This window comes from Colossoma macropomum, unplaced genomic scaffold, assembly GCF_904425465.1.
Source record: "Colossoma macropomum unplaced genomic scaffold, Colossoma_macropomum, whole genome shotgun sequence".
Lineage (NCBI taxonomy): Eukaryota > Metazoa > Chordata > Actinopteri > Characiformes > Serrasalmidae > Colossoma > Colossoma macropomum.
In genome coordinates, this window is record NW_023494785.1 from 15,641,344 (window position 1) to 15,666,817 (window position 25,474).

Sequence of the window (25,474 nt, forward strand, 5' to 3'; positions counted from 1 at the left end):
CCTTTTTTCGGGGGGCTGCTACCTCCAATGAGCCTCCTCGAATGGCATTTCGCATGGCCACGCCTCCCGAGCTTCTCAGAGGCAGCGCGGCCAGTAGTGAAATGCTACATAGCCCCCCTTCAAAGGTCGACCGTCCCAGCGGCCTACCAGTCAAAACTACTGCAAGCGGCGACAACAGCAGAGGCGGTCTCTGCTTCCTCTGCTGCCTACTGTGCCATCAATGCCAGCAAGGGTGCTGCTCGTGTGCACCAAAGCCCCGACTCTCAGCCTCGACCAACCATTATGATGCCTGCTCGAAGCATCGCTAGAGGGCCGCGGTCAACAACTACTGACACCACACTGCTAACCCACAGCTTAGCACAGAGAGGCACAATTAACACGTGCGCATCATTAAGCTAGCAACAACAACAACTTATTTACAATAAATGTCTCTCCGGCCATGAGCGTGCCGCCTACCGAGAGCCTTCACATGTGGTCGCTCTGCATGGTTATGCCTCCTGCAGTTCTACGGCAGAGCGAGCCAGTAGAGATCAAACGCATCTGTCTGCTATGATTTTATAGCTCGTTTGTTGTTTTTAACAGCAGCAGCTTGTGCTGCAGGAATGATATGAAAGCAAATGAGAGTCTGTAAAGAGTCAGACGTTAAAACAGGCAGATCATGCTGGCAGTACAGTGCCAATGTGCTGCTAGAAGAGTGCTCTATTGATGAATCCTCTCGTTTGATCATAGGATGCATTCCCACCAGCAGTGAACTGAACCAGGTTTTGCTTGGAAGTGGACGGAGACCTGTGGTTTTTGCCGATTTATGGTAAATTCAATTCCCCGTTTCCCTCCACGGTAAATGCTGCGCTGTGGGGCTTATACAGGCTCAGTACGCCCATGTTTGTACTGCTATGTCCTTCTGTTTCTCAAGAGAGAATTTTCACTTTGTAAAAGAAAAAATTGTATTTAAACATATGCCTAAGGTATAAAATGTGTTGTTAGCAGAGGTTTTAATGCACAAGGAGTAGATGGGTCAACTTGCTAATGTTAGGTTTTGCTTTGTTTTCAGTTACTCTGTGTAACAGATTTAATGAGTCAATTCTAATTTAATTACCATATATGGAGAGGCATTGTTGTTCAGACTCGAGTGATTTATTATGATGTTTTGTGGATGTCCCATAGCCTCATGTCCCATAGCCTCACAGCGTCACCATGTTGTATATGTGGGTTTGAAACATTAGAACATTTTGTGTAAACTGGTTTACACAGCACAGTTATTAGTCTGTGTTATTATTTTAGACTACTCATGTAAGTGCACCTAGGAAATTGGTTTCCCTATAGTATATTGAAGCTGGTGTGCATTTACATTTTACTGTTATAGTAGTAATGTATCTTTTGTTTATACTTTTCATCCATACAGCTGTTTTACTCTAGAACACAGAGGAAACAGATTACCTGCTACTGACCGAAAAGAGGTTTACCCCTACATTACAATATAATATGACTGAAATTGAATTAAAATCCAGCAATAGTGATATTGGTCATCTGTTCTGTTCTGCCAATAATAGTGATATTGGTCATCTGTTCTGCCTTTGAACACAATAAGTTTCATTTATATCCTTAAATAATAACAACACAGCAGGAAATAGGTTTTACTGGCAACCTTAGCAGGTCTGATACAGCTGGAGTGAATTTAAGGTAGGTTATTATAATTCTGCTAGTGTTGTGTTCCTTTTGACAAATTTCATCTATCTGTTACACTGACATCACGGGGGACAGATTTGATCAAGGCCCTGTGAAAAGTGATTTTCCTTGCTTGAGCTTTAAAACCTGTTTGGGCATTAAAACCTCTGTTAACAACACATTTTATACTTTAAAAGCATGCACTCAGTTAAACTATTTTACAAACAAGGTGAAAATTCTCTTACCCTAAAGAATAGAAAGAAATAATAAGAATAAACATGAATGAACTAAGCCTGTCTAAGCCCCGCAGCGCAGCATCAGCTGATGTCATGATTTCATTGGGTGGGATGGGGTGGGGGGGTGCACAGCTTCATAACAAACCGTAGACATTTTAATCCTCCATCCCCTTGATTTTTTCCATTCAATTTTACAACTGGTGACAGGTATTGTTTTTGAAATAAAACAATGGGTGAATCATAGAGGAACAACACCAGCACCACCTCTTTATTATTCATAGAATCATGAATCATAGTTCCTCCATTTTATGAGACCAAATGAAATTGCACAACCGCCTTTTTGGCCAGCCTTGTATCCCTGCATCATTAGAAAGCTTTCAAAGATATAAATTTGATTCATTTACATTTGTTTAAAACTTGAGGAATGAAGAAGCATCAAAGATAATAAAGCAGGACATCCTGAGATTGAAAGATCAGAATAAATCAAAGACATAGCCAAATGATTTAGTGTGTCAAAATCAACTGTTTGGTACCTTATTAAGAAGCAAGAAATCTACTTTTTTCTAAATAAAGGAAGATCTCAATACTTGATGATTATGTATACCTTCAACAATAAGTACAAAAACTGAGCCAAAACAATAAAAATTACATCAAACCTGTAATTACTTGTAGACCACACTGTATTTATATAACAAGAAAAGTTCAGTTTGAAACCTAAGGCAGTTAAGATGTACACAATATTAAAACACTGACCTAAATATGAAAAAAAACATGTCCTTTTTAAATATTTCTGAATTATTTGTACAACAGTTTTCCATAGTTAAAACTTATTCATATTTTATGTATGGGTCAGCATAGGTATAAATTAGGAATTACTGTATGTAAGGGAGAAGTAAATGGCAGAAGACACTGAAATACACTTGTGGAATGATAGATGTCATTTGACTACAGTGGGCAGATGACTCAGAATTTTAACTGCTGTGTATTTTTAAGACTTAGAGTGGAACAGCTGGTTTTGCGTGCCTGGTTCCCAACCGGAAAGGATGTAAAAGACAGTGTCATAATCTGAGCTTCCTTGACTGGTGACATAATTGGTGATCTTTGCCAAGTCTAAGGCAACCTCAAAGTGAACATTACACATCAGAGTATGCTCTGCCAACATAATGCCATAGATCTTGCATATGCAAAGAACTGGACAGAGGAGTCAAAACAAAACTGCAGAAGTATTGTTCCTGAAGAGAATAGAAAATATTGGATGATTTTTCTGTAAACAAACAAAAAAAAAAAATTGCTTGTCAAATTGTTATTAAGAAAGTCTAAAAGTCTGAAAGACTTTCTTCAATGTTGCTTTAATGCTGTTTTACTTTGTATATTCTGTCATTTCGTCTTTAAGTATTTTCCCACATAAAGCGCTGTCACTTGTGAAGCAGTTATAATACAATAGTATCTAGGAAGTATTCTCACAGTTTTGATTGGCATCATTTGAATTGGCTCTCTGTTGAGTTTAACAGTGAAGGTGGCCATAACATGTTAATCACCTGAAAAAAAGCTCAACAGTTGCATACCTCTACGGCTGACTTTAACAGTAATGTGGTTTGTCTTCTTTTGTGTCAGCGTACAATGTCCCCTTTTGTTTCACTTGTTCCGAAGTGGAGGTTGCGAAAGTTGTTCTATATTCAGAACATCTTTCCATCTTAAGTGTCTTACCAAGCATGTATTCCTCCTATGGAAATTTACAGGTGACACCAGTGCTGCGTTCCATGCAGAATAATACAGCCACACTATTTCTGCAAGGAGCAGAGCATGATGTGCATAATCCTTTCTTTCACATCAGTGAAAATATAACATAACCCTTATGTGGTGTTCGTGTCTGTGGGACCCATTTTCAATGTTTACCAAAGAAAAAATGATGCGATTTAATATTATTTCAACCTCAGATTCCTTGGCCTTTGCTCATTTTCTGTGAAGGACATATAAAATAACACATTTTCAGTGATTTCACACTGTTCACCCCCTACACATTTATATTACACATGTGGTGTTGGGGTGAACCTGTGGGAAATAAACGTGTAGAGGTGCTTTGTCCCTTCACTCTGCTCTCCTCATACGTAGCCTGCTGTTAGTGTGTATGTGTCTGTGTATATGTGTGCATGTGTGTTAGGGTGAACAACATGGACAGGCTGCTGACTGGCAACAGCTGCTAAAACAGAAATACCCATATTATTATGGCTGTATAAATTTAAAAAAAAATAATAATAATGTGGTGGCTCCACCAGACCCACTGAGTAACAAAAACATCAACACCACACAAGGATTAAATGTTTGGTTCACTGGGGATTCAATAATGCATGAACTATTGACATATTTCACAAATGTTTTGTAAGTTCCATGTTTATGTTCCTTCTCTGTTGAGTAAGAATTTAAAGAACTGTTTGGTGGCAGGCAGACTATGTTGATGGTTTATAGAATATCTGTAAGTATGACACCTGACAGCAGCAAACAGGTGAATCTGTGTTGGTTTATGTGGCATCCATTGATAAGACCAGTTTCTAAACACAAAAGTAATTGAACAATTGGCTTTTTGTTGTTTCCTGGGCAGCTGTGTATTGCTGCATGATTAGAAAGCTAACAAAGGTCTAAAGTTGATTCTAAATGTGATTTTCACTGGGGTGTGGTGCCAATATCTCTCAGCTTCAGGAATGTAGAAAAGGCCAGTGCTAGTAAAGCGGGCTGTCATGAGATTGAAAAATCAGAATAAATAAGATACTTAATCAAATGATTGTGTGTGAAAATGATTAGAACATTTTCTGAATGCAGTGTGATTCACTGTTGTTCTGATGATGCAGAGAATTCAGATAAATCCAAATATGACTGTGAGACATCTAATGAAGCCAAGAAAAGTCTAGGCTGTTATTTTGTTGAGGGGAAAGTTTTAAACAATTCCCAATGGCAATGACTGAGTTCTCTTGGATTGAGCCCAAAACACAGAGGAGTGTCTGTTTGGCCTTTTCCCAAAAAGAGTATGCCAAATGAATTAAATGACAATCAAGCAGTAACTTTGGCATCTGTTGTAGAGTATTTTGTTTGTAGCTTTCCTCCCTGTGTTCTCAAAAATGTGGTAATGCATATTCTCACCACTTGTCCTTACTGTGAGAGATGTCCTTTATGAGGGCAGGCCTACTTTATATATTAGCTGTCCCTCAGCTATCAAGTGAATGCGCAAACATCATCTCCCAATACACTGATGGCTGCTCTTGTACAGTCTTCTGTTTATAGCGACAGATTATAGAGACTCAAACAACCAACTTTGCAGCTATGCCTAATGACTCTGCACTAATCACATTCTAACAGTGCAACACACCTTGAGGTATAATCACATACAATGAGAAAGCTGACCTAGTACAATCAATAGGTCCTCAAGGACCAGCAATTACAGACAGGAGCTTGAACTGTGAACAGTAATGCATGCACGCTTTTAGTAGGTGACATCACATTTACTGTGCCTGAAACAGAGACACAAAGGTAAAAATTGTCCAGTGGAGCTTCAAGAATTACAACAAATGCCACAATGAGAATATGATATTCTTCACAGGAAGTATAATCTGAGGTGAATTCAAGGGCCAGATGGGTGGCCAAAGGAACTAATACTCAAATAGTAACTGAATAAATGTTTTTTTAGATAAATGGATTAACTGTCCCCTTTGTGGCATGATCACCCTAAACTGCAGGTCATGTGAAAAGTGGTTGTTTTGGAATAGGGCTTATGAAGTTTTTGAAATCCTCTGAAGAAATATTCTAGATTTGTAAAGGGTATAAATTCCCCAGCCAAATTATAGTGAGAATGTAACATTTTGAACCAATTATAGTGAGAACTTAACTTTTGGACATTGTATCTCCAGAAGTATGCAGGCACTTCTAATTAGTGAATTCAGCTACTTTCAGGTGCACTCACTGCTGACACAGGCATTCAACTGTGCACACACAGCTTGTATTATCTCCATAGAAAAGCATTGTCAATAGATTTGGAAGCTCTGGAGCTGCTGCACACAACCCTAAGGGTGGAGGGGCGGGGCGGGGCGGTGAGCAAGCTCCCTATTAATATTCTTAATTTCAGAAGAAATAGTTCCCAAACATGTTGTTCAGTGATTAGCTAACACAAGCAGAGTGGGCCCCCGGGAGATGCAGTCTATAGCTAAAAACAAACACAGTTTGTTTTGGTTTGCACTGTTCTAGTCAAATGCATTGAAAAATACCAGTGAAATATTTTTAATCAGTTTTATTAACATTCGGCCAGTTTAACAGAGGTTTAGTCCAGATTGAATCAGATCTGGGTCTGGAGAGCTGGCTCTGGTTGTGGACATATGTGCAAAATGAAGTTTGGTTAGAGTAGGGGAACATGTGCAAAAAGCATTTTCTTCACAAACAATCAAAACAATGCTAACATCAACAGCAAAGTTGTCAACTATAAAACGGAAATGACTGACAGCAATCAATACATACTACATATTCTTCATATTAGTAATTAATACTTTAAATATTACTGTGTTGACTAATTGCTCTGATTTCTGAGATACAGTGGGCAGAAATTAATGAATGAGGTTAAAGACATAACTGGCACATAACTAGCACATGGGGTCAGTTGCAGTGGGAGAGTTCGATCTGGGAATAAGACAAGGGATGCTCCAATTTCAAAATTAAAAAATTTGACTCTCTTTCTCAATCTTCTCTCTCTGTCTCTCAAATAGTAAGCACTGTCCCATATAAACAATCGTTTGAGCAGAAATGTAACATTAAGACATTTACTTATGTAAAACAACAGTAATAATAAATAAATAAATAAACTTTCCTACGGATTAATTGATCTATACTCTGAAAACGCAGTGCACAATGACTATAAAACCATCAGAAATACTTTCCATTTACATAGGCAGCAGTGGTGGAGATCAGCATATGCAGAGCATTAACAATATAAGTAAGATTAATCACAAGCTTATTTTCACAGCAACTACGAACTGCAAGTCTACAGGCGATCTATTCAAGCTCATTTGGCCATCATTTCATATGTTTTAAAATGTGATACTTTTCATTTGGAAAAAAATGTAATCACATGAGCACACAGGTATGAAATACTATAGACGTCTGTTATCATAAAAGAATGCACAGGCGGCTTCATATGAAATTATGCTGTTTTACACAGTGACACATTTGGATGAAACATCTTCCAGTTTGGTTGCTTTCCACCCAGTGGCTGGCAAAAAGCTTACACGTTGCTAATGAGACCCAACACAATGCAATAAGCCAAGTCAGATTCTGCAGCTTCTGCTCAAAAGGTGAATTGTGCTTAGGGAGAGGTCCTATACATGTTTTTAAGGCTTTGAATCTGTCATTACCTCAGTGTGTGAAAAATCAATGTTTATAACAGGATATTTTGCAGATTACAGCATTACATCGGATTTAAATGTCCATAGTTGAGAAATACTGAGTATCTTAAGTATATACTGTATGTAGAAGATACTCTCCTGGTTCTTTGTTTCTCAGGCTAGGTTCGCAAAGTAGTAACACTTAAAAAGCACTGTTATTCAGTACAAACCCTTTGTTAGATAGGTGATTATATATTTTCAAGACAGAATGCTTGTTATATGGCTGATGCCAGGAAATATTTAAACAGCATGAACAATTGATGTTATCTATGATATTATGCATAATTTGGCAGCTGGGTCACATTTAGGTGTTTTCTCTGCTTTTTGGTGCTAAACAGAAACCGCGTTCCCCGCTTAAATCACAAACAAAAGCACAGTATAGGTTGTATGGAGATCAGTTGTTTTCCTGCCACATGTTGGACAGCCCTAGTATGCTCACATGCTCTGCGAACCTAACCTTGGTATCAGAACTCTCTTCCCTCTTCTCCAGTAGGACCCTCATGTAGAGGGGGACAGGCCTACAGCAACCAGAGGCTACCCACGGCCAGCAGCAGAGACAGGCCCAGCGTGGAGGCTGGGGATGTGGGCAGGGTTCCTGCATTAATCACCAGCCTATAGGACACCACTTCCTTTTTCAGGCCGCTCTCCATCGCCATGCAGCGGAACACACCTTCCTTCAGCGGCAGCTCAGGGGTCGACGCCAGCACACATGATGACCCAGTGATGGTGCAGGGGTAACGCTTCACACAGTTGTCCTTCTCCCATACATAGGTGGCGTGGTAAGAATGAACAGGGCAAGGTAACAGGACTGGACCATCTTTTGCCACTTGTACCTCCTTAGGAACTGTGCTGTGTGTCTTTTGAGCTGCTGTACAAAAAATGGTTTTAGTAACTGAGGTCTTGTTATTGAACTGCTTTAACTGGTTTGATGTACTGTTAACAATTTGCAGCATGGCTGAAACTAACTTTACTTGACTTTACTGGATTTAGTTATCTTCAAAAAATACCTTTTTTAAAGAGGTAAATGCATTAAGTGTGTTAATAATGTGTATTATGTAACATAGAATTGCATGAATACATGATTTTATCCTTTTTGCTTTTTCATCCATCAGTGTTCTCTCACTATAATACACAGCATGCACTGGACAAATATGTCACATAGCCATTGGGAATCCCCCACCATTGCATTATGCAAAGCACTGTTCTATTGGCCAATAAATACAGATAATTGTGATATTTGGCTTCCTATCAGTAACATTAGCTAAACGGTTTCCATCTGCATAACCTTGCTAACAAAAATCAAACAGTCCATCATCGTGTATATGCCCCAAATGTTTTTCAAAAGTTCTTCCCACCTTCAAGATGCATCATCAAGTCAGTTTTTCTAGTTGCAAAACAGGAAAATCTATTGATGTACCACTGCAGAGTGGGTATGTTTACAACAGATCTAGCAATGGTTAAATTTTTCATTTTGGCTTGAGTGTTAAAGTCTTCAGATATTACAGAGCCTTTTGTTTCAGTCCTTTTACTCTGAATTAAATTTTAATGATTAAGAAAATAAATGAAACAGGATTTAATTATTACTGAAAGTTAGGTCTAACAAAAGATCTTGAATTATACTGTTGTTTTTTATATTTGGTTCAAATTTCAGTTAAATCCTATGACCACCTCTGATAGAGCATAATCTTTTCAGCGAGCATTAGAGGACTTGGTTTTGCCCAGCATGCCATATAAGAAATTTTGCATTGTAAGGAAACTGCATGCTTAAATGAAAACTGCTATATTTACAGAAACTAAGGTCATATAGTTCCAGAAGAGGGCACTCATAACTATATACATAAGCTTGTCAACAACAAAAAGTCAAAGTCAAAAAAAGTCAGAATGCCCTTTATAAAATGTGCAAAATTATTATATAAAAAATTGTAGTGCAGTACTCACCAGCAGTATCCCCACAAACTGAGGCATTGGACTGGTCAAGGCCCTGTATGAATCCCCTGTATGAAAACAGAATAATGTGAATGAAGCATATTTACAGAGCAAGCACAAATAGTCTCATACAAAACAAATGCATTCAGTGTTGTCTGGATGTAAATACAATATATCTGCACCCTGTAGTGATGTTGTAGTTTGCTGGAATAGCTAGGCACTTCTTTTTGGCTAAGTCCCACCCACAGTAAGGGTCTCTGGAGAGGATGCACTCCCGGCAACTGTCTCCATAGCGGCTGCAGTCGGCTAACTGGAGACGTTGAATTTCCATTGCTGTGCCAACGTAAAGGTGACCCTAGTAGAAAGCAAGATGGACAGGGTGAAAAAGGAGCCATCTGGAGCCGCTGTTAAACACGGCCTGGGTATGATATCGTCATGATTCACCAGGTTGAAGCTAATGCTCCCACTCTGTCTCTCTGACAGCTCCTGGCTATAGCACTACAGTCATACATCTAGCCTGCAGACTGGGTTCATCCTTCATAGTGTGAGTATGACAAGGCTGGGTTCAAAATTATTTTATTTCTGTGGGTCTTCATTTAAAGCGTGTGCAGAGCGTGTACCTTCTGTGAGTCGATGGCCATGTTAATGATGGGGCCCTCGTTGTGGAACAGAGAGTACTGGGATATGATGAAAGCTTCTTCATTTGTGTGCAGCACCTTTAGAACTTTCCCCTGCTCTATAACAACAAAGAGTAAAACAAGCCCATTTTTAATAAGAGCTTAAAGGCATCAACAAGTAGCTCATTTACCATGCTTTCCCCACATGAGGATTCATAAAAATGCATAGATAGTAATAACACTTAAAAGAGTCATTTCCATGATATGATGAATTTAATTTGTAGTAATGAGCTTGCGCTTTGTTTTGTTTTAGGGCAGGAAACACCAGTCCTGATTCTGGAGACCTACATCCCTGCAGAACATAGTTACACAATCTGCCAGCTAAAACTCCAGCTAATGAACTTATTCAGAAGTCCTTGATTGGCTATGTCAGACACATTAGTGTTAGGTTGTGGGGTGGGGTGCAGCATGTGAAATGCAGTTTGGAACTAAACTCAACAGGAAAGTAGATCTCCAAGAGGAGAGTTGGAAACAACTGCTCTAGGGCAGAGGTAACTCTGATCTTGGAGGGCCAGTGTCCAGCAAAGTTTGATTATTTCTCTTCTAAACCACACCTGATTCAACTCATCTGCTTACTGCCTGTTTAGTAGGTGTGTGAGTAGGAGAATTACCAAATTGCTGGATACTGGCCCTTCATGGTCAGAACTTAACACCCCTGGTCTAGGGCAGCGGTTGCCAATCTCATCCAGGGAAAGAGTGGCTGGAGGTTTCCATTCCAATCAAGCAGAAGCCTGCACCTGATTTCACTTTTTTAATCAGTTTGTCTCAGTCCTCAATTAACTGAAGTTGTATGAGGTGTGCTTCTTCTTTCTTGGAATGAAAATCTGCAGTCACACTGGGTGACCCCTGTTCTAGGTTTCATAAAAAGGATTGTACATTTAGAAACTCTATGAGGTTTCAGGATTGCTATGTAACTGTAAAAAGCAATGTACAAGTAGTAGTTTTCTCTAAACCCTATCTTTTCTCAAAATATACAGTCAGTACATTAGCTTTCTGCATAAGGACATGGCGTCCTTCCTCTTACCTGTGCCTAAGTAGATAACACTGTAGTGCTCTTCATTGACAGCCAGCACAGTGTCTGCCACTACATGTGTGAAGTGGTCATCAGTAGGCAGGTCCAGAGGTGCACCTCCTACTGGCCAGATCACTTCCTCAATCTCTGGGTGGTCCTTGATCACTCCCAGTGTCTTTGGGTTCAGAGCTGTGGTATTATTCTTAGGGGCACACTGGGTGAAGAGAAATAGCAGTTACAGTGAGTTTTATCTCTTTGCAAAATGATTTTATGGGTTTCTTGGTGTTATTTTCCTGTGAATTTAAGAAAGATAAACATGAGTAAGACAAAATATGATGTGTTACACTAGATTGAAACACAATGCACTTTTGTATTTATTACATTTATTTGAATTTATTACATATTTAATAATAATAAATAATAATATTTATTTATACATAAAGTGCTTGTTGACTCAAATTATTATTATCATTATACAATTTTGTTATACACTTCTATAACTTGTAAATAGCTCAACCAGTTTGTATTTTAAAAGCCCCTGTAGTTACTGAATGATAAGCCTTTGTATGTAATAAAACTGGAATGTAAGGGGTTCATGTCAAACTGAACAATGAGGGAAGATACCATTCCAGGCCGGTGTCCAGTGAGTGGGCCAGTGTGGCCTTTCAGCTTAGATTTACCGAAGGCCTGGTCGATTTCCTCAATGGAGTACGCACAGACTACAGTAGTGTCCCTGTGTCAGAGCACAGGAAGAATGCATATAAATACAAATTCCTGCCTTTAATTGCACCAAAACATGCAGTATATCAGTAATTTGATTGGTGTTCCTGGTGAGAATGGCATGCAAGTAAAGCAAAAGCACAAACTATTCTTTTACTTTTATGATCTTTTACTTTTATACAAATTAGACAGCATCCATTGATATTTCTAAAGTGCAGTCTAATAAAGTAGACATCTAATACATCACGTAATAGTGATGGCTCCGTTCTCAATTGCAGATGCATTACTGCCACTCACCACACATTGGAGAAGAGTCCATACATGACACCAGTTCGATGCTGAGATGCCAGCACAAATGCTCGTCTGATGTTGTTGTACTGCTGTGGGGTGCTGGCTGTCCCACACATCACACGTGCCTTCATAAATGTAGTCCAGGAGTCAGGCAGCACAGTCTTTATGCCCCCCTCATCACTCTAGATCGCACACAAATAGTCATCAAGAATTCTGTCCAGTCATTTCAGTGAGACTTAGTGACTTACAGTCATGTAAAGAAGTTAATAGACCCTGTGAGAAATGTAGATTTTTTTCAACATATAGATATCTTCATTTAAACAATGTCGATAGATAAAGGTGATCAGGTGCACCAAGTGTGAGTGATTAGAACATGGTCACAGAATATTTCGGAGGAACACATTTTAACCTCAGCCATCTGGTTTGGTTCTCTGTTATTGGAGTGTGTGGTGCCAACATGCCTGGATCAAAACAGTTCTCTGAAGCCTTTAGAAAGAAGGTTGTACATGCCTGTGAGTCTGGGTGGGGGTTTAAGAAGATTTCCAAAATATTGGAAATCAATCATTTCTCTGTCTGGAAGATCATCTACAAGTGGAGAAGATTTAAAACCACTGCCAACTTGTCTAGGCCAGGCCACCTGAGCAAATTTAACCTGGGAACAGACTGTAAGATGCTAAAAGAAGTCTCTAAGAACCTCAAAATTGCAAGTAACTCTAGCTGTTGATGTCAAAGCACATGCATTTACTATTAGAAAGACTCCATAAATTTGACCTACATCGGAGGTACACCAGAAGGTGTCTTAGAAAAACATCAGAGCAAAAGTAGTTTGCTAATGAATATTTAGGGAAATACTGGGACTCCTGGAACAATGTGCTATGGATATATGAGTCAAAGATAGTTGTTTGGCCACAGTACCAGAAGCCATGTTTAGTGAAGACTGGATTTGATTAGAAGATTAGAGGAAGTTGGAAGAAATGTTATGGTTTGGGGCTGCTTTGCTGCCTCAGGGCCTGACCAGCATGCAGTCATAGAATCGACTATGAATTCTCTTTCATACAAGAGAGTGCTTAAGGAAAATGTGTCAACACCTGTAAAAAAAATTGGAGCTGAAGAAGTAGACCATCAAATAGGACAATGATCCCAAACATACATGTAAATCCACCAAGAAACATCTCAAAAGGATGAAATGGAGGGTTATGGAATGGCCTAGTTAAAGCACAAATTTGAATCCCATTTAAATCCATTTGGGGGAATTTTAAAACAAGTTGCACATACAACAAAACCCTCAAATATTGCACAGTTGAAAGAATTCTGCATGGGGTGGACCAAAATGTTTATGCCAAAGGGGCAAAAGCAGTTACTGGAGCCAGAGGTGTACATCTCAGGTATTATTATTATTATTATTATTATTATTATTTTATTTTTTATTTTTTTTATAAATTATTGCGAAATAAAATTTCCACTTATAAAAACTGAACTGAAGAACACCCACTGATGTGTCCACATATGTCAATAAAAAGGAAACTTTCTTGGGGTGCACTAACTTCTTCACATGACTGTATAACTGATAAAGCACGACATATAACAGTTAACTGATGGTGAATTACATAAATGTTGTGATCATTTTTATGGATCAGAAGATCTCAATATACTCAGTAAACACAAGTAAAAACACTATACTTGACTACCATGCAGATTCGTCCAATTCGTGCCCTGTATCGTTCTTCATCCAAACTGGCTGTCTTGTTGATCTCACTGAAAAAAAAGTAGATCTCTTCATTGTATTTTTGTGTTGCAGGAATAACTGCAGCTCCAGCAAACTGAGGGTCTGATGAAGAGAGAAAGAGACAAAACAAGCAAGCAATTACTGCTTTCATACACTAAAGGATTGCTTTGACCTGTCTGTGTTGCTGAAAGGATCATTTCCGTTTACATCTATTTTAGGCTTATTTAAAGCGTCCCTGTAGGCAAATCCTTTTTGGTGTCAAGTAAAATCCTATCAGAGTTGCTAACATGCTAACCAATCCTTCATTGTGAGTGATTAGTTGAAGAAAACAACAATAGAGAGGATCTATTTACAGGACTGTGCATTCAGAGCATGTGCATTTTAATGCCCACCGAAGGTCATTCTGTTCCAGCTCTTTAAGTTCTTTCAGCTCTGAAAGTTCTTACAGATTCATTAGGGTATCACATGCAAGCACACAGTTTGAATAGCAAGGGCTTTATACAAAGGTGCAATGTCAGAATATACTGAAATGGCCGGAGATATTATCCTGCATGTCTCTACAACATTCTGTTCTTCTTTGCTGCAGCTTTTCATGATAGGATTGCTTCCTGCAGCTTCACGCATGAATGATCTTATCTTTCATTTTTCTCATTTACTCCCAGCGTTCACCAACCCCATTTTAGGTCTCTTCCATATCATGTCACAGCAGTCTATGAAGAAGTCTTAGCTCATGCCATCTATGAAAACTGGCACCACTTAATTTCCAAATGTTATTCAAGTGATATTGTTGATTATTTCCATCTTGTCAATTCCTTTCAGCTTTGCTCTGTAGAAGCAGTCAGAGCTGTTAACATTGAGAAGCACTCTGTGCTTCCCTCTCTCAATAAGAAGATAATAAGCTATTGACAGCTCCACTTCTTGATCACAGCTGGGTTTCTTCCATTGCATCTCTCTCTCTGCCTCATTAACAGGTCATAACCACATACCCCCCAAATCTTTAAAGGAAAATGTCAAATGTAACCATCACTACATCAGTTGTAACATGCCCACTTGCATGCTATAGTGTATGATAATGTAGGTCTCTAGAGCAAGATTTTTAAGTTTAAAGACCATGGAAATCCCATTCTGATGACATATGTTAAAGGTAGAAGAAGACTATAACTGCTTCAGGGTGGATTTTTGGGGGTTATCTGACTGTTATTTTTGGCTGTTATCTGGGTTATTTAGCTGGCTATCTAGATATCTTACCTCCGTTTGCCTTCTTTTTTCTGGCAAAAAGGGTAAAAACCATGTCAAAGGCATCTATTTTTTGCTGAATGAAGATAGAACCACTATTTTCTTTATGATATTTGTTCAACGTCCAAGGTAAGAATTACACTAAAGCTAGCTTGATTGTATTAGCCTATATTTCAGTGGCTAGATTAGCAGTTTGGATTTGTTGACACCACAGGAGTTCCCAATGCTTGTATGATGTATTTGTGCAATGTATGCTTGGCGTTGCAGTGAGACAACACTGCTGAATAAAAAAACCTAAAAATTATATAAATTGTGGCCTCTGATAATGCTGCACTACAGAATACTGCATTACATAACAAATTATATTGAATGTTTAAGGTACGTGGAATCATGCTTTAAGACTTTTAATTCTTTTCATTATGAGGAAGCCAATGGTGATAACATTTAAATGGGCCTAATTCCACGTACCTTAAACCCAAGTTCTCTAGCTAGATATGCTTGGCTATCCACACATCTGTCCTAGACTATGAATCCAGATCATATTATCAGACCTCATTACAAGAGACTGAGTACGGTGTTGTATTATTTTCGGTTATATGTGTAATGTAGTTTGTTAAAACGTTGAACATTTTAAACTGCACAGTTAGAAATAAAGGTTCTGTGCAGGTACATTTTTCATTCATCAAGGTACAAGCAATGTAAATGTACCCTTAAAGGTACAACAGTGGTTTTAAGGTCTGATTGTGAACCTTAGATAATTTATTTTTGCCAAAAGTACATATTTGTACCTTTTCATAACTTAATGTTTTAAAACAGAACAATAAAATAAAAGGCCTGGAGAGACATGGGTGTGTGGAGTCAATACAGCTTAGAAAATATAATTTCAATGGATTAAGGTCCAATTATGTTCCCTGACTAAAGGTACTGAGATGTACTCTTGAGGGTACCACCTCAGTGACAAGAGGGGCACTGGCCCAGTGACAATTTCGTACCTTTTTCATGCTTAAATGGTTCTTTCTATGGTGAAATCGTTCTTCAGATTGATGTAGAATGTGTTACACAGCACCAAAAAGGGTTTTTCTATTGTTACAAATTTGACACTGTAATGATAGTAGAACCCTTTTTGGTGCCTTATAGGACCATTTACAACAAGCATGAAATGGTTCTGTATAGATCTCATGGTTCCATTCCCTTTACTAAAGAACCTTTGAAGAACCCTCCTTTTAAGAGTGTACCAAATTAAACCTAACTAGGTAGCAGTAATAATAATAATAATAATAATAATAATATGAAATTATACGTCACTTTTCAGTTTAGTTACAAAATCTTATAACAGCACAACAGCACAATGAAAAAGAACTGAAAAAATAACAATTGTGACTTGTTGGCAAGTATTTATAAATTGAAACGCCTGGCGCTCTGATTGTAACACCTCAGCCCACTCACTCAGCAACCATTTGCTCTCAGTCTTCAACAGCTTGTTGGAGCTGTAGGTGCGACGGATAGAGCCAGGGTGCTTCGCAACCGCTGACAGAGCAGAATACAGACTACCATCTGAGAGAGAGAGAGAGAGAGAGAGAGAGAGAGAGAGAGAGAGAGAGACTTTATGCATCAGCAGCACCTGTGTAGGGAGAACATTCTTGTCTGATTATAGAATGCCTGATTCATCTAGATGAGAGTGCTGGGCTTGGAAAATGTCTAATGAGAGAAGTTAACAGTCGCCCCACCCCCTTTACCTGCTGAGAGACTGACAGAACGCTGAGAGGGAAAAGAAGGCGAGATATCTGAGGCTGATGTCCTCTGTCCATTGTCAGGTAGATCTGTGAGAACAGTTTTATTCACCTGATGGAAGAGATGATGAAAGAGGATGATGCCAGAACTACTGTGGGTCCATTTCTATGTACATTCCCTACTTGACCCTTGTCTCCTTTTAGAAGAAGAACAAAATCCTCTTGACTAGTGTGTTTAAGTCTAATGATCTCACACCACCTGCAAAACTAAAGACTGTAAGATGTTATGATAATTTTGAAGATGGAGCAGAATCAGCAAAATAATGAGCTAAACACATAACTGAAGCTGCAGATGTAAAAACAGATGCACCCAAGCCTCTAGATTTATTTAATATATCAGTGGAAAATTCTACATTATGCTTGGGCCAAGGATGTACCCATTGTTCCTGTAAGCTATCAGAATTTTTAATATTCAACGTGCTTTCATACAAGAACAATGTTACAAGGCTACACTCTCGAAATGTGTACTTTGTTAGTCGGTCATGCTGTCTGTTTATACAGTGGAAGTATTTGATCCCCCACTGACTTTAAAAGTTTTAATACAAAAAAATAAATGAAACGTCTCATAATTTTATGCCAGCTTTATTTTACAGTGACACATAGAATATCAAAAGAAAAACTGAGAAAATTACATGAAATGAGAAATAAAAAATTAATTTGAATTTCATTAAAGGAAATAAGTATTTGACCCCCTAGTAAAACATCATTTAATACTTGGTGGCAAAACCCTTGTTGGCAAGCACAGCAGTCAGACGTTTCTTGTAGTTTTTATAAGGTTTGCACACACTTCAGGAGTAATTTTGGCCCACTCCTCTCTGCAGCTCATCTCCAAATCCTTAAGGTTTTTAGGCATGCATTTGGAAACGCGAAGCTTCAGCTCTCTCCATAGATTTTCTATTGAGGTCAAGAGACTGGCTAGGCCATTCCATTCAAGCCACTCCTTTGTTTCCTTGGCTGTATGTTTTGGGTCGTTGTCATGCTGGAAGACCCATCCACGACCCATTTTCAGTGCCCTGGCGGAGGCAAGGAGGTTGTCACCCAGGATTTTGCGATACATGGCCCCGTTCATCTTCCCGTCGATGTGGTGAAGTTGGCCTGTGCCCTTAGAAGAAAAACACCCCCAAAACATAATACTTCCACCACCATGCTTGACGGTGGGGATGGTGTTCTTAGGGTCATACTCTGTATTTTTCTTCCTCCAAACACGTCGAGTTGAGTTGAGGCCAAAGAGCTCAGTTTTGGTCTCATCTGACCACGGCACCTTCTCCCAGTCTCTCTCGGAGTCATTAATATGTTCATTGGCAAACTTGAGGCAGGCCTGGACGTGAGCCTTCTTGAGCAGAGGAACCTGGTGTGCACTGCAGGATTTTAAACCATTACTTCTCAGTGTATTACCAATGGTTTTTTTGGAGACTGTGGTCCCAGCTGCCTTGAGATCATTAACCAGCTCCTCCTGTGTAGTTCTTGGCTGATTTTTAGCCTTTCTCATGATCAGTGAGACTCCATGAGGTGATATCTTGCATGGAGCTCCAGGCCTAGGTCGATTGACAGTAATGTTGTACTTCTTCCACTTCCAAATAATTGCACCAACAGTTGTCACCTTCTCATCCAGCTTCTTACTTATGGCTTTGTAGCCCATTCCAGCCTTGTATAGGTCAACAATTTTGTCCCTGACATCTTTAGACAGCTCTTTAGTCTTGCCCATGGTGGAGATGTTGGAGTGTCACTGAGTCTGTTGGCAGGTGGCCTTTTATACAGGTGACAATTTGGGACAGGTGTCTCTCATGCAGGTAATGACTTCACTGAGATTAGGGTGTGTCAGTAGTCTGTGGGAGCCAACATTAGTCATGGTTTTTAGGGGATCAAATACTTATTTCCCAAATTATTTTTTATTTAAATATTATTTAATTTTCTAGATTTTCTTTTTGATATTCCATCTCTCACTGTTAAAATGAAGCTACCATAAAAATCATAGACTGTTTAATTATTTGTCAGAGTACAAACTTTCAAAATCAGTGGGGGATCAAATACTTATTTCCTCCACTGTAGATTCAGTAAAATCCCATTTTAATACTAAACATTGTAAAGTTGTTCCTTCCAGCATATCATTGCTATAATTTATCTTAACGTTAACTCATTTTAACCTCTTAACCTTAACCTTTTTTAGCTTTTATTTTTAAAACCACACTCCCAAATCAGAATGAGGCATAGATTTGAGATGGAGGTGAAACCTGCAGCAAGGTAGATCTCCAGGAGAATGGCTAGTGATCACTGCAATAAAAGAATCACATTTGGTTCCCTAAAAAATCTTTAAATGGACATCTTTTTGGATTTTTGTAAATGAGATATGTGAGTATGGTTAACCCTTTTAAAAATTAAAAAATCTCCAGATTAACTAAAGGTCCTAGGAAGAACCATTAAGTTTACATTATGTGAAGGTTCTTTAAACTATGAAAAACTTTCTTTACTTCTCCATTTTAAACCTAAAAAGGCTTTTCTATGATGTTGCTCAAAACCTTTTTGTTTCAAATGTTAAACTGTGCATTTGAAAACATTGGCTGAGCTTTACACAGTGTGAACCTTTCATAACCAGTGGACCAACAAAAATGGTTCACATTTGATACGTTATTACAAAATCGCCTGTAATAAAATCTAATGAAGTTGATGAAAGCTAATAAAAATATTTTCCTTCTCAAAGTTTCCATTTTGTTTTTGATATTGCAATGTTATCTGTCAGTGTTATCTGTACTGCAACTGAACTGCAGTTCGAACCGTAATTGTCAAAATTTAGTCAAAAACAAGAAGTCCACATCTACGACAATGCTAATTTCTGCTAGCAATCTTAAGGGATACTAGTAGTATGCTAGCGCTCAGCTAACAGCGATTCATATTAACATTTTGCCTGTTCTAGATTGAATTTGGACATTTGAAGTTTGTAATAGACATATTGTTTCCAATTGTTTTCTAATTTCTGCTGCTGTTTTCCATTTCTAATGACTGACCGAAATGCAATAGTCAGGTTACCACCTTTACTCACAGTCAGTGACGTATCCAGAACTTCCTAGAGTGACTTTTTTTCTCACAACTGGTTAGGCCCCACCCATTGTATATCAAAACATGACTGGTTGATTCCACTGTCAGTTACTAATTATTAACTTCCTAAGTAGTTAAAATCTGACATATAAAGAATTCACTTCAGCTTCTGAAGTCCTAACCAACGGGAGAGCTAGCTTTCCTCTATCTACATAAAACAAATGAGAAAAAAAGATTGGACAATTTTCCACTCTTTAAAAAATGTAACCATTTTCAAACAAAACTTAATGATGAAATAAGAGTTTAAATGCAACATGTATGATGAATATACTTAGTAAAAATGAACTAAAATTTTTTGGGCCTGCTCTGAAAGCCTAGAAGATTCTGAGCATTCTCCACAAGCATGCATATGATGAACAGAATACTTAACACCTTACCAGTAGCCAGCATTTAGGACTGCCTGCATTTGTCCCACACACCACAAAGGTGTCGTTGACTTTCTCGATGACAGTGATGAAATTATCACACTCGAGCTATACAAGGTGAAAGAACATATTAGAATAAAAGGAATAACTTATAAGTGTTAAACACATGAACTATACATGCTTGGCAAAATATACCTCACATTATCATACATGCTCATGCATGTTAGAGATCAGCACTGCAGACATAAAAAAGACTTTAAAGTGTTGCAAAGTCTTTTCTTTGCATTTTTAATTGAACCTTTTAAAGGAACCTGTTATTCACAAGAGTTCTATCTAAGCCATTAACCTTAAAACATAACCCCATTCAGTCTAGTGTGATGATGAGTGATGTGCTGCTCGTCACATATGACTATTTCTGTAAATTTAGAATGAGGCCACTGTGCTCTGCTCTCTGCTCTGGCTGGCCCTTGTGAAGAGAATCTATATTTACAAAGGAGCTGTTCCACTCTTGCTTTAAGCTTTGATGTCAGTGTAGACCAGAGAAATCTGTATGCACAAGCTTGTGTTCATCCTTATCAGGCTGGTGAATCACAGAAGGCTCAATTACAGAGCTAGCTGGTATGTCCTTTTATTTTTCTAAGAATTCTGAGAAAGTTGTGTTGATTCAAAATTTATTTTATTATTAAGTCCAGATATGTAGCACTAAATTTACAGTACAGGAAAGCCTAAGCACAGACTAAAGAGAATGTCTAATGGTGACTCTTCCTTGACACTACAGTTTAGTCCAAGGCTTAATCCATGTTTAAGAAACTAGGACTATGTGGATAGAGGTGCAGTAACCATCACACAAAAGTCTCTCTTACCTGAAGAGGTACTGATCTGGCAAGGCAGGTCTCTTTGGCACCTTCATCAGCCACTAATTTTATCTGTGAGCAGATCAACAAGTAATATTTAGTTATTATACAGTAATATTTAGTTTCATATTTCACTGCTCTGCTATTCATATTATGGACAGAGAAGTGCTGCTAAGATCCTAAATTGCTAGAAACCATGTGAAGTTTCTCTAGGCCTTTAAAATAAAAGGTTCTTTGGAGTGCTGCCATGGAAGAACCACTTTTGGATCCCAGCCTTTTAATTGAGAAGTTTCAATAGAGTTTCCATTGAAAGGCTCTTTAGTGGACCAAAAGTGGTTGTTCTATGGCAACACTCCAAAGAACCCCTTTTTGACACCTTTACTTTAAAGAGAGTATAATGTAGGATTTGATCTGGCTTTGATCTAACCACTACAGTTAGTATAACTCCTCAGTGATCTTCACTGATCTTCACTGATCTTGACTGAAGCACTTCTACCCAGTGCTAATAGATATTATAAAAGAGTTTTGTTCTCTGCATGCATACTATCTAGATCAGTGCTGAGGGCATTGGTATTAGGTTACTATGTCAGGCCCCTACCAATGTGTCTTGCACTCCTTTATGGGTGAATGTGATCATATAGATGACCGCCTGGCCCCCCACATACAGAACATCGCTCCCCTGCTGGTGGTACACTGTCATGTAGTTCTCTGGTTTCATGAAATGAAACCTTGCTGGCTCTGAAAGGCAGTTTACAGAGAGTCAAGACACAAGCTGAAAAATATGTTTACTGACTTTAATTGATTCAAATGTATACATATGTATAAAATATATTACATAACAGTGTTAGATTATACAAAAACAGTTACTGACAGAAAGTGCAAATTCACATGGAAATAATGTATATATTTGAATTGTATGAATTCAGTGAATCACTTTTTTGGTGCCTGTCTACCACTGTCCAAAAGTCAGAGACCGCTCTTAACTCTTAATTTCATTTCCAGGCAAGTGGTCATGAAGTACAATTACAATTATTCATTTTTCATGAGAAATTCCTGAGGAGATTGGCTATAAGACACTCCACTTGTACAAGGAAAGGCAAATTCAAAGGAAAAAAGGGGGAAAAACAGGAGTTTCCTAAAATGGAGTTCCAAAAGTTATTTAAAAAAAAAAATAGACAAAATGGGAATCCTAAGAGTGCAAGACTTTGTACACCACCAAAACTGTTACCATCAGATAAACAGCACTGAAAGCTTTCATCTTTGAGAAAGAGGAGAAAATTAAGCTCCACTCTTGTTTCAGACCTGAAAAAAATCAATGTGTTTCTGTAGATCCTTCTGCTGTGAGAAGACAAATCAACACTATGAGTCTGAAAGGATGTGTAGCTGCCAAGGAACTGTTACTGAGAAAATGGAAATTTGCAGCTCAAACAAATATGCTGCTGGTGTTCTCAGAACAATGGACTGACCACCCCAGAGTCCAGACCTCAGCATCATGAATGTGGATTACTTGGATCATAAGAAGCAGAAAATGCAACCAACTTCTAAGATCACACTTTTGAGCTGTGGAAAACATCCCTGCAAATTCCTTGAAAAACTGAAAGCATGTCTTCTGAAAAGAAAGGAAGCTGTAATAAAGACAAAGTGCGGACTCATGAAACACTGAAAAAAATGAAAGTACATTTAACTGTTGGTCTTCTGTGTAATATTCTGTTTAATATTTTTGTCCTGCTGCTGAAAAATGAACTACTTACTTAATGACTGTTTATCAGTAAATTAAATAAATGAAGGATGGTCTCTGACTTTTGCACGGTACTGAATGCAAGTGGTGTCTTCAAGGGTTTGAAGCACATATGTAAGATATGGAGTTTGTAAATATAAATGCATGAGTTCAACTGTGTTTCACTATAATTCTAAAATACACCCATCAAAATCTTTATGTGCTGTCATGTTCAGTTGATATACAGCATGCCATTAACATCAATACAGCACAGATGTGTCGAAGACAGTCCTGTTGTCCATTGTCTGTCCCCTCTGTCCCCTCAGCCCCGGTGTGTTTGCATTAGTATATTGGAATTCAGAACTAATTGAATCTTATTCATCATCAACAGGTGTGTTTTGTGGCGTTTGTGGCAAAACAGCGTTCCAAGCTTTATAGGTAAAGTAAAATAACCTCGCCAAGCCTATTCCGGAATGTATTTTCAGAAGAGAACGTCTGTTTTTCATAATATAAGCTACTGTGGAAAATATTCGCTCATCAGATGGCTCGCCCCTCCTTTGTGAATTCAGAAAGACGTGCTTTGAATTGAGGACGCGCCTCCCTTTGGCCGAGATAGAGAGATCGATAGCCGCTCTCCGTGGTGCTGAAACAGGCTCTTATGAACACAATGTACATTTCTCGGGGGGTTTTATAGCCAAAACAGAAACACAGCAATTGAATTTGCTCTCTGACAAATGTTTTCAATGTTGGTAAAGTGGCTATCACTACACTGAAGACCAAGGGGGGATCAAACGCTGGAGAACAAGTCAGGAAAAAAGACAGAATGATTAAGATGGTCTGTCTCTTGATCCCATCCTCTTTAGCTGGGGTTCAGCGAGTGGACTGAAACGCGTTAAATCGTGCACAGAATAAGTAATTGTGAGCTGGATTTTGTGGAATTTTCCACAGGCTACTTCCCATATGTTTGTGTGTGTGTGTGTGTTTGTGTGTGTGTGTGTGCGCGCGCGCGCGCGCGCATTTGACGAGGTCGCGTGTGTTTTCTGCTCGGATCTTCGAAAATCCTCGGCTACTGCAATGGCATCATCTCCATTAGCTCGTACCTGCAATGCAGTTCTGCAGCTTTGACCACTAACTCGCGTCCCAACAAGCACTAATTAAAGATGTATGGCATTTTAACCATGTTATTTTCCCACACATGAAAACAGCCGTCCGCCCTGTTACCTCTACAGCAGCCTTAACAGGAAGCTGACCGTTTCATGCATACAGCAAATAAAACCGTGCGCTACAGCAGCTCTCGCTAGAGGAGACCGAGGCTTTGATTCCTATCTCTTCAAGCCGGTGTTTATGATCACAGACAGTTTACCAACAACGAACATATGTCAAGATGGCGTTACCATGGATACGAGGCCATAAATATCGACCCAACATACACCCATGTTTGACCACACTCATCTATTATGGTGACACTGACCAGCAGCAGGCTGTGTGTTTCTTTGGGAAATCAGACGCAGTGTCTGCAGCGGTCACCCATCCTGACACGTCCGCTCTTGCTTTAGTTTAAGGCACTAACTGTAGACTGTATTTGGTAGCAGCGGCTTTGGGGAAGGAAAAGTAAAGTTTAAGCTCGTTTAGACTCCACTCTGAAATAACATAAAGGGTAGATAACCTGTAATTGCTTAGTGCACTTTAATGACAAAATCTTTTTCTCCACCCAAGAACGAACGATGGTAACAGAAAAATCCATCCACACTGTTACTCTCCTCACTCCTCCGCTTAATAAAGTCAGGATTAAGTGAATGTCAATGAAAACAGATGGTTTTTAAGGCGTGTTAGGTGAATGCACTGCATTCAGAAGTATGGTCTGTGTTCAGTATCTAAGCAGCTTAGCTCGTATTCTACGTACAGCGAGCAATTAAGCCGCGCGAAAACACATGCATTTCCACTATCCCCCCCCAACACTGAGGTGTTCATTATTATACAGTACAGACAGCACTAGACAAACAGGGTGTCTATGAAACGAGATGTTTCCAGAATTCACTCCAGGTGACGAATCATGCTGAGCTTAACATCGCTAGAAAAGCCGAAAAGCCAAACAGGAAAGCGCTGCTTACCTTGCACTGTGAATTTCAGCCGAGGGGATTTTTCAGCCAGAACTATCGAAAAGAGGGTCGTCAGAAGGACTGGATTCATGGTTCTGAGATGCGTTAGAGCTAACAGACGACGCTGCTGTCAGAAAGAAGAGAACGTCCTCCAAACAAGGGAACTAAAATCCTCCTCCAAACCGCTGGCAGGTTTAGGCTACGCTTTAATACGCAGCATCGGTCTCAGTGCTAGTGGAAGACCTCCTGTCCCTCACCATCTCCGAGAGGAAGTCGGGGTGATGGGCTGTACGTCACACGCCCCGAAGGAGAGAGGAGGGATGAGAGAGATGTTCAGACTTGAAACAATCCAGCTTTTCAATACCAGTCAGTTTAAACCTGCCAGGTTTAGACTCATATTAAACCCATCATGCTTACAGGCCGACCTTTATGTTTAAGAGTTCTGACAGTCCACTCTTTGAGACTGTGTTGAGCATGTTCTAGTGTGGCATGGTGGTGTAGGGTGTGAATAACATCAACCAGTGTATTTCCTCAAATGCACACGTTTGGGAGGATCCAGATACCCCTTTGAATTACTTTAAGAAGCGCTTATTGATGATACAGGCGTTCAGTCAACATACAGTTGGCATAATCTCCAAAGAAAAGCA

At 39.0% G+C, this 25,474-nt stretch overlaps 1 protein-coding gene across 2 annotated transcripts; it reads right to left on the minus strand.

The window, feature by feature from the left end:
* Positions 1-6,159: 6,159 nt before the first annotated feature.
* On the minus strand, positions 6,160-25,090 carry si:ch211-113g11.6 (uncharacterized protein LOC559008 homolog). 2 transcript variants are annotated; one of them, XM_036584190.1, is made up of 14 exons: positions 24,840-25,090; positions 21,610-21,749; positions 21,021-21,083; positions 20,170-20,265; positions 16,646-16,751; positions 16,356-16,463; positions 13,636-13,775; positions 11,954-12,129; positions 11,561-11,669; positions 10,949-11,150; positions 9,868-9,983; positions 9,430-9,602; positions 9,260-9,315; positions 6,160-8,189 (listed from the first exon to the last, which is right to left on the minus strand). In XM_036584190.1, exons 1-14 carry the CDS (start codon positions 24,916-24,918, stop codon positions 7,840-7,842), a joined length of 1,914 nt encoding a protein of 637 aa, XP_036440083.1. In that variant the 5' UTR covers positions 24,919-25,090; the 3' UTR covers positions 6,160-7,839. The 2 variants fall into 2 exon arrangements, with proteins under 2 accessions (XP_036440083.1, XP_036440091.1); XM_036584198.1 differs by having other exon boundaries at positions 7,840-8,186; positions 24,840-24,918.
* Between the last annotated feature and the right edge of the window lie 384 nt (positions 25,091-25,474).